This window comes from Micropterus salmoides, unplaced genomic scaffold (genome assembly GCF_014851395.1).
Source record: "Micropterus salmoides isolate LMB-PRFRI ecotype aquatic unplaced genomic scaffold, ASM1485139v1 Ms_hic_scaffold_3, whole genome shotgun sequence".
NCBI classification, from domain to species: Eukaryota; Metazoa; Chordata; class Actinopteri; order Centrarchiformes; family Centrarchidae; genus Micropterus; species Micropterus salmoides.
The window spans coordinates 5,320,738-5,330,227 of NW_024042261.1; the positions used below are offsets into that span (position 1 = coordinate 5,320,738).

The window sequence follows — 9,490 nt, forward strand, 5'->3', positions numbered from 1 at the left end:
CGGACTTGCCTGTCATGATCGGTCTGGACTTGGGACTTCAGTGCTAAGACTTGTGACTTGTAAAATGATGACTTGGTCCCACCTCTGGTAGTAGGCCAAGTCCATGGTGGAAAACACTGAAGCATCTTTGAGCTCCCTGAAAAGGACTTTAGAGGTAGAGCAGGTCGCCCACTAATCAGACAATTGGCAGTTTGATCCCGGCTCCTCCAGTGTGCATGTCGAAATGTTTTTTTGGCAAGATCCTGAAACCCAAACTGCTCCTAATGGCTGTGACATCTGTGTGTGTGTGTGAGTATGATTAGCTTCTTTCAACTGATGAGCTGCATCAAGCAGTTGACTGAGATGAGATGCAGGTGTGTGGAAAACCTGAGCGCAGGAGCACAGACAGACAAGCAACATGAGGGTGGGTAAAACAACACAGAACATGAGGGAGACACAGGGAAGGCCCCGCTGACTATGACATGGGTTAATGTGACATGTAATGTAAAGCGCTTTTAGTGGTCGAAAGACATTTTAAACATCCCATCCATTCATTTGCATGCAAAACAAATCCTGGAAAACCTGGAATATTTTGTAAAGTTTGAAAGTTATCAAAATGATCTAGTATCTACTTAAATAGAAGCAATAATGTCCTAATTGAGCTGAATATTTCAATTTAATCTTGGAATGATGTTTCTACATTGACAAATGTGGAAAGCGTAAGGTTACAAAAAACTGGTGGGAGAATAATAATAAAGATGTTTTTGTAGAACATCACTGCACATAGAGAAGCTCAGCGGTTAGCACTGTCGCCTCGCAGCAAGAAAGTCCAGCATCCAGATTTCACACCAGTACAGTATAAGTATACAGTATAAAGCTCAAAATTAGTATAAATTAAAATAATTAAAAGGAAAAGCAACAAATCTTCACATTTGTGAAGGGGGAACCATGAAACGTTTTTACATGAAAAATGTCTTAAACCATAGTTGCCAGTTCATTTCACTGTAAATCTAATAATCGGGTCAGCTGTACTTGTATAAACTGTTGTATAAAATAAAACGTATTTTATTAAGTCTTCATATGTTTTGTGTGTAAAAATCTTACTTTGTCAATTAAGTAGTAACTAAAGCTGCCAGATACATGTGGAAAAGTATAAAGTCTGATCTCTCCCTCTGAGATGTTGTGGAGCAGAAGTAGAAAGTGGCATGAAAAGAAAATACAATAGGCAAGTAGGCCCACTTCATATTTATAATTAAGTACAGTTCTTGAGTAAATATTCTAATTGCTGTCCCCCACTGCCCGCCACCCAGATAAAATCATCATTATGCTTCGGTAGGAGTCCTGTTCAGGCAGGCCACAGCAGCACTGTAACAGAACAGGGCGGGTAGAGGTTTAAAAAGTTTATTAGAGGGTGGAGACAGCGTGTTTGGAAGGAAATTGTTTGGTTTTAGGAAAGCAACTAGACTAATTACATGCCTTTAAAAGAGGCGGACAGAAGGAGGCAGTAATGCAACTTTAAGGATGCAAACTGCCCTAAAACCTCGTCGAAGAAGCAGCAGCAGCAGCAGCCAGCTGTTGCTCGTTCAGAGCAGAGATGTCGGCGTTGCTTTGCTTCGTGGCAGGAGCGTTTTTCCTGTACGTGATAGTGTACTACAGTGTGTTCAGAGGAGCGAGCTGCTCGAGCTCTGTAACTCTGAAGGGGAAGACGGTCATCGTTACAGGTAACGAGTCTCCTGTCAGCTCCTGCTAACGTGCAGCCCAAGGGAGTAACGTCAAGCCTCTTAATCGCATCCACGTTTCCCTCACTTGCGTCTTTTCCTTGCGTCTTAGTCCCGCCCACCGGGGATGCATGGAGAGACGCAAGGAAACCAAGCAAGGAGGGAAGGAACGAGGAAATATGTTTTTAGAGACATGAGATGTTCTTTCCTCTGATGTGTCACGTCTAGCGACGTCCGTTTCTGATGACGGCGCAGCTGGGGCGAGTTCAATCTCAAAACGTTTTGCACCGGTTTGCAACATTTTCTGATCGAACATGTTTCCTTGGAACGTTGCGCAACGTTCTGCAACGGGCTTAGAGGTATGTGTTCTCCCGTTTGGTAGGCGTGTCTCCGGTGTTACCCAATCAGCTGCAACAAGTTTGTAAACACAACAGTGTTAGAAAGATTCAGTGCGCTTGCATACACAGCAGGGTGTTCAGGGAACCACCGTTTCCGTTGAAAAAACCGTTTTGCTACGTTTTGTCTGTGCTGAACTCAGCCCTGATCACAGCTGTCAGTCGGCTCTACTAGCTGAGACTCTTGATGGAGTTTGTGTCTGCACACATGTGCACACATGTGCACTGTGTTGGTGTTCATAAAGTCTCACAGTTATCAGTGCAGAGCAGCAGGATTCTCTGTTACCTGTTTAACAAACACCGGCACAAGAATAATTATAGGTTACTGTATGTCCTGCTCAGAGGCGTAGGATCATTTCTACTGGCACAATGCTGATATTATCTGCATTTACATTTATTGATTCTGATTGAATGTGTTAATAAATAACCCAGAATATGATCATGGTGTCCTTGGATTCATTAGGCTAAAAGAGAAATTTAAATGATGTAACTCATGTCAAAGTCGACGCTCAGTTTTAGGCTTTCCGTTTATTTCCTCTTCTGATATCCTTTAACACTACTACATAAATTTTGTTTGTTAGTCACATCACTCATCACTGATCGATCACAGCCTTCCATCATATCAGTCCACCGACTTTTTTTCCCATTCATACTTTAATCAGCTTATTTTACTCCCGAGCCCCGACTGCTTTTGTCAGATGCAGTAGGTGAGATGGCTGAACGTACAGGCTTTAATTTCCTTTGCTTGCTTCATTAGAAACGTATCCGACTCCTAACTTGTTTATTACTATGTTAATTGTCGTCTATTTGGACTAAACACAGGAATGAGCAGCTTCACATGTGACTGAACAGAAATGACGATAAATGATGTAAAACGTGTTTCTTGCTGACAGACTCTCTCACTCTCTTTGACTTTAATTGTCTCCATTATAAAAGTTGATGGGAGAAGTAAAAGAAAAAAAAATCTTACTAATGAATGAAGAAAGTTGTGTGGGGCTTTTGTTGTTCAGACCTCCAATGAACACACATTTTAACTAATATAGTTAAAAACAGAATGAAGCACCAGTAACGTTTGTCACTGGACAGTAGAAAGTTTTCCAGTTAAACTGTGTGATCAAAACATTAGTGTGGAAAGAAGAGAGGAGAGGAGAAGAACAGAAATATAGCAATGTGCAATAGAAAGATGTATGATGACCTTTCCTCCTGATATAATGTAATAAAAGTATTAAGCTAATTTAATGAATTTAATCACTCCAATCACATTACATTGAACTCATATGAAATGTAACATATCATATAAACATCAACTATTAAGTTTAAAAACAAAAGCCAAGAGTGGCTCAGACTAAACTGCACCAAAAGGAATTCATTATCCTGTCAGCAAAAATATTTTAGTCTATCTAGGCTTTTTGTACAGAAACATCTATATTTAATGCAGCATATCTGAAAAAAAGTAGGCCTATACAGGTTTGCTGAGTTTTAATCTCTTTATATATTTCGATATTCTAAAGCCTAGAGATGTTTTTAAAGGGATAGTAAGTGATTGTAATCCACTTTACTTTTTGTTAAACTCAGCAAATATTTCCTCACTGTTTGCCAGCCCTCCATTTAGTTTGTGCTCTTAAAAAAAAACACAGCCCTGGCTCTGTGGAACACAGAGAAAGTGGTTGCCACACAACAAGCTTGCCACACAACATTGTACCTGCCAATCAGCAATGGGTGGTGTTAGAACTTGTGCACAGGAGTGATGGGGGGAGGGTGGCAGCGAGAGAGAGTTCTATACACCAGCACATTGTAACGTGCTGCACTCCAGGCAAGACACAAGAAGGAGATATGGCAGAGAAACAGCCAAAGAGGAAAGCGTCAGAGAAGAAAGTTCTTTGACCAGGTAAGGGCAAAGGCATGTCAAATCTGGAGAAACCTCAGAGATTTGAAATTTGGGTGGCGGAGCTTCTGAGGGAGCACTGAGTGAGGGGTGTATTTGTTTGGCATTTGAGTTTAAATATCAACACTCCTGCAGAATCACTTACTGTCCCTTTAAGTGTGTATTATTAAATTAAACCTTGAGTTCAGCACATCTCCTTGTTGCCAGCTGTTTGTTGAGTTTGAATGTGAATCTTCATAGGAAGCAATACCGGCATTGGCAAGGCCACAGCTCTACTTCTGGCAAAGAGAGGAGCCAGGCTGATCCTGGCCTGCCGCAACAAGGAGAAAGCTGAGGCTGCTGCTTTTGACATCCGCAGAGTAAGTACTCTGATAGTTACAGAGGCTATCACAAAGGAGACACACTTTGTTGTACTGTAATCCATGAAGAGCACTGAGAGTTCCAAATCAGATGTTTGTAGATCACCTAAAACTGTGACTATAAATCATATAGTCCACATATACTAAAACATCTGGACTTTATTTAGCCTACTCTCATTGATATAAATGGTGCAAAATAGACATACCTCATTATAACCCAATGCAGTTGAAGAGCACTATAAACTGCAGCCTCCACAGTTGAATCAACAACCCCCTAAAACATTTTCAACAAAACTCAAGATTATTACCATCCTTTTTAGCTTGGTGTACCAAATAAAAACAAAAAAAAAAATGGCAACTGAGTGTAGTGTTCCCATAAATTTCACAGAAAGTGAAAAAACATACCAGAACCACAGCACATGTGTAATAATGTGGAAGTAAGCTGTTGTGGTGATCAGAATGTGCAGATGTTTTTCTAATCACTGACCACAGTAACTGTGAAATGACCTGAGCCTTCAGCAGACTGCATTTTTTTCTACACTGACGAGACCACACAGGAAACATTACTTTCCATATTTTTACAGTGGATTTTCAATGCGTATAACAGCCAGACTTACTCTGCATGCATGTCCTTCAGGAGAGCGGGAACAATCAGGTGGTGGTCATGCAGTTGGATCTGGCGAGTTTCAAGTCTGTTCACAGCTTTGCTGAAACCTTCCTGAAGACTGAGCCTAGACTGGACATCCTCATCAACAATGCAGGTCAGGATATTAAAATATGGTGGAATTTCCATGATAAATTATTTGTTGAGTTTTTGTTTTTTTTGACCTAAAAAGAATATGAAAAAGTTCAGTTAAAGGAAACTCTAATCAGTTACATCTGACTTCACCACCACAGTTCTGTAATACACAAAGGGACTGATCCAGTTTGTGTTTCAGGTCTTATGGGTCCAGGACATACTGAGGATGGTTTCGGCATGGTGTTTGGGGTAAACCACCTGGGCCACTTCCTGCTTACCAACCTTCTCCTGGAGCGACTGCAGCAGTGCGGTCCCAGTAGAGTGGTCACTGTGGCTGCACTTCTGCACCGATTTGGCAACATCGATTTCTCTCTGCTGGCTTCCAAGAAGGATCTAGTGTCTGGTCAGTCTGCCTGGCACAACTTTCAAGCCTACTGCAACAGCAAGCTGTGTAATGTGCTCTTCACCAGGGAGCTGGCCAACAGGCTGGAGGGCACCAGCGTCACCTGCTACTGCCTCCACCCAGGTCAGTGCTCACTGCACATTTTATATAGGAATTATGTGTGATGTCCCATTACCCTTTTTGATGGTCAAGACCAAGCTGGAAAGTTAGTAGATCAACTAATCTAAGTTGTGACCATAAGGCTTATAGTCCAGATATATTATATAAACTGGACCTTATTTAGCCTACCATCATTGCTAGAAATGGGGCAGACAAAATAATAGAAACACTCTTCTCAAATCCTTCTTATAACCCAATGCAGTTCAACAGCAGCACAAAGTCTAGCCTCCAGGCCTTCTGTCATTCAGACGTAGGTCTCTGTTATGTAAATTTGCCATTACGGCTGTATTGAAACATGACATGACACATAAGGAAAGAGACCCAGTGCCTGTGTGATATTGGTAGCTGTTGCATGAGAGGAAGCAGCGTCACTGCTGAGTTGGAAAGGAAGAGCGGTGTTTTCTGTTCTCACAGACTGCATCACTGAACTTCTGTTAAAGCCGTAACTACTGACCATCAGAAGCAGGAGGGATGCCTACCCCCTTATATCACTCATCAATTTAGTTTATTTAATATTTTTTTTGTAGAACATTTAATTTTATTCTACTGCCTATTTTATACGGTCTGAGAGTGAACAGATAAGCTTCAGCTTAAAAAACCTTACAGTGTCCCTACCATACTAATGCCAGCATGTCACTGTGAGCATATATTTTTGTATTTGTCCATCTTACAAAGTGTGCCACATGTTTTCATTTCCTCACTACAGCTGTACCATACACTCCGCTCTTAAACAGGAATACAATGATGTTTTTTACATTAATCCCACCCTTTATATTTTAAACGTGTGTGTGTGTGTGTGTGTGTGTGTGTGTGGTTATTCCTCTGCGTATTTAACATGCTGTCTTTACTTTTCACTTCACTACAATTCAGCCGTGTTGAAAATCTTGGCCGTGTTACAGGTCGACCTAGTAAGATTGCTGTCAGGACTTTTACATAAAAGTAACCAGGGATCTGTTTCAGACAGGCCAGACAGACATTGATGCGGATTGGAAAGGGGCTATACTTTGCTTCCTAAACTGTCTCTGTGATGTTCCTGATTTTTTTTCACTATACACTGTGTATTTGTGATATTAATGCCCCACAACAAAATCAACATAATACAAACAAAAAACACATTTAGAATTGTTGTTAAGCGTGTAGTATTCAAGTGGGACACAACTGAACATCTGGCATTATCACCAAGTACCAGTTCTTCACTGTAGCACCAACAGCTCTTTAATGCAAATCTCATTGTAGTGTTAGGGTTAGCTATTAGCCCTAATATCTAGTCATAGGCTCCTGCAGATATCAGTGCATTTATTTCTCACAGTGGTTTGGAGTAAGGTCTGTGGTTAATGTAAGCTGTAAGCACAGTGTTACATATTATTCTTTCTCACGGAGGATTTTCAATCCGTTGCAATCTTGAAGCTCCAGCAGTAGTTGTTGGCACTTGTTGTTAGATCCACTATGGCTGCCACTGGATTATATTCTCTCAGAACCGTATCTGAGTGCAGGACTTGCAGATGAAAGTACAGACTACCTGTAAGCCAGGCTGTGTTTCACAGTAAACATGGAGCACTTCAGCTAGACTTCACACGTGTTGGGATCATTTCTTCCAGGAGTCATCTACACAGAACTGTGTCGCAGTGTGAGCTTGTGGCAGCAGCTCCTCATGATGCCCTTTGCCAAGCTCTTCTTCCTAGACCCTGAGGGGGGGTCCCAGACTACCCTGTACTGTGCCCTGCAAGAGGGCATCGAGCCTTTTAGCGGACGCTACTTCTCTAACTGTGCACTGCAAGAAGTGGGAGCCAAGGGACGAGATGATGCCCTGGCAAGGAAGCTGTGGGAAGTGAGTGAGAGGTTAACCAGTTTCCCATGAGAGACTGAATCTCAATCCAGAAGCTCCAACCTCAAGAGACCTCCAGTGTTGATGTCTTATTGGTTGTCTAGATGTATGATGCAGTGGGTCTTTTGAATAATGACAGAGCATAAAGCAGTGCAATGTTTTACTATTTCTAATCTGCATAACCTTTTACTTGCTGCTGTTCATCAAATAGCAGGTTTCCAGAAAGATATCTTGATCATTATTATTATTATTAGTTTAAATCACTTTTTTTTTTTTTTTTTTACTACATTGCATCTGTATCTGGACATTTGTATCATTATTGACATGTTTGATATACCTTATTAGTTGGTGGTCTTTCATTGTGAGTAGCCAAACAAGGTGAAATGTTACTCTGGCCAGTATAAAGAAGAAAACTGCTTTGGATAAATTCTCAATCAGACCAGAATGTGGCACATCAGATTTCATCTCTGGTGAGATGGTGCTTGCAGCTTGATGACAGTGGCTACCTGCTCTCTTCGGACTGGACAATACGTTCAAGGGAATGCACTATTTTTGTGCCAACCACTTGTGCCTCAAAACATTCTGCAAACCAGTAGTAGCGGAGCAGTTTACCAACAAGTGAATACTTATAAGACTAGATGCAACACAGCTAATATGATAGCTGATGGCTCTAGTTTTGGCTCTCGGGATCTGTGTTCCTTCAAAGTAAGCCTGCTGAAACAGTTTGAAACATACTAATTCACATCTACACAACATCAACGCAGATTTTTCATCTGCAATAGTTAAAACTGGGCCCTGAATGAGTTAGTAATTAAATGCTGACAATGGTGGGATTTGTGAAAATGAAATCTGGTGCGGTATCTATCTGTATCAAGTATTTTAAAAGTCAAGACCACATTTTCTCTGTTTTTTGATTTCCTGTGGTTGGAGACGCTCTGCACACTGTGCTGTGGGGAAAGGTTGATGTTTGTTCACTCCTGAGTCAGTACAAACTGAGTTATGATGGAACAGGGAACAAATTACAGTGCAGCTTATACTGCCCTATGATCCGCTCCATTACTTCGTCTTTCTGTCTATTTGAACATGTTCGGCAACTTTCCACAACAAGATGAGGACAGATGTGCTTGTACCAGATTTTGTCTATACTTATCATCAGTCCCGTTGGCTGTCATTCAAAAATGTCCTAGCGAAATATCAGATCACTCAAATGTAACCCAATCAGAATGACTTAGAAAACTATATGGGAAAACTATTACTATTAATTGCAACATTTGAATAAAAGACTTAATGCAAAGTTGCTGAGGTTTAAAGCAGTTATTACATCATTATGGACTATTTTCTGTCAGGGAGGCGTGGGTCACATGATGTTACATATTGTTAGCAGTGGGGTGAGCCACCCGGTGGAAGTACTGGGAAGTCAGGAGATGGACTTTAAAAGTTCATTCATCCAGTCTGAAAGGGTTGATGTCTGGCTGAGCTGGGTTAAACTAAAAAATCTTACATTTAAGTGACTCCCATCAATAGTAACTGGTGTTTGGTGTTATATTACTTATTTTTTTACTTATTATTTGTGTATCAGCTGGGTACCTGCAGCTGCTGACTGTTGGTTATGGGAAGGTACAAGGTTGTTTATTTGTCGTCATACAGCACAAGGCTGCATAATGATATGAAATTTGTAGTCCCTTCATGCTACACACACACATAACATATAATTAATTGTACATTAAATATGGTAACAAATAATATATACAGTTATTTATGTACATACAGGTATACACCAAGAACATTCCGCAGTGCGTTTTTCTGAATTTGGGGTGAATGTAAACAGCAGCAACAAGATGATAATATGAAAAGTTTCATCTTCACAATAAACATGCTGACATTTGCAAAACTGAGTCCATCTTGACTGCGTTTGAGCACCAAGCATCATCGATGTAAAACAGAGTCCACCTCCTCTCATCTCGCAGACGATAGAATAGCAGCTATTAATGACTACTTTGTCAAATAACCACCTTTTTGTGTTTTTCA

At 40.8% G+C, this 9,490-nt stretch overlaps 1 protein-coding gene across 1 annotated transcript; it reads left to right on the top strand.

Annotated features, from left to right (window-relative positions):
* Nucleotides 1-1,429: 1,429 nt before the first annotated feature.
* LOC119883062 (dehydrogenase/reductase SDR family member 13-like) lies at nucleotides 1,430-8,760 on the top strand. Its single transcript, XM_038693556.1, has 5 exons — nucleotides 1,430-1,700; nucleotides 4,218-4,336; nucleotides 4,974-5,097; nucleotides 5,275-5,601; nucleotides 7,236-8,760. The coding sequence occupies exons 1-5, from the start codon at nucleotides 1,574-1,576 to the stop codon at nucleotides 7,493-7,495; spliced, it is 957 nt and encodes a 318-aa protein (XP_038549484.1). The 5' UTR covers nucleotides 1,430-1,573; the 3' UTR covers nucleotides 7,496-8,760.
* The last annotated feature ends 730 nt before the right edge of the window (nucleotides 8,761-9,490 follow it).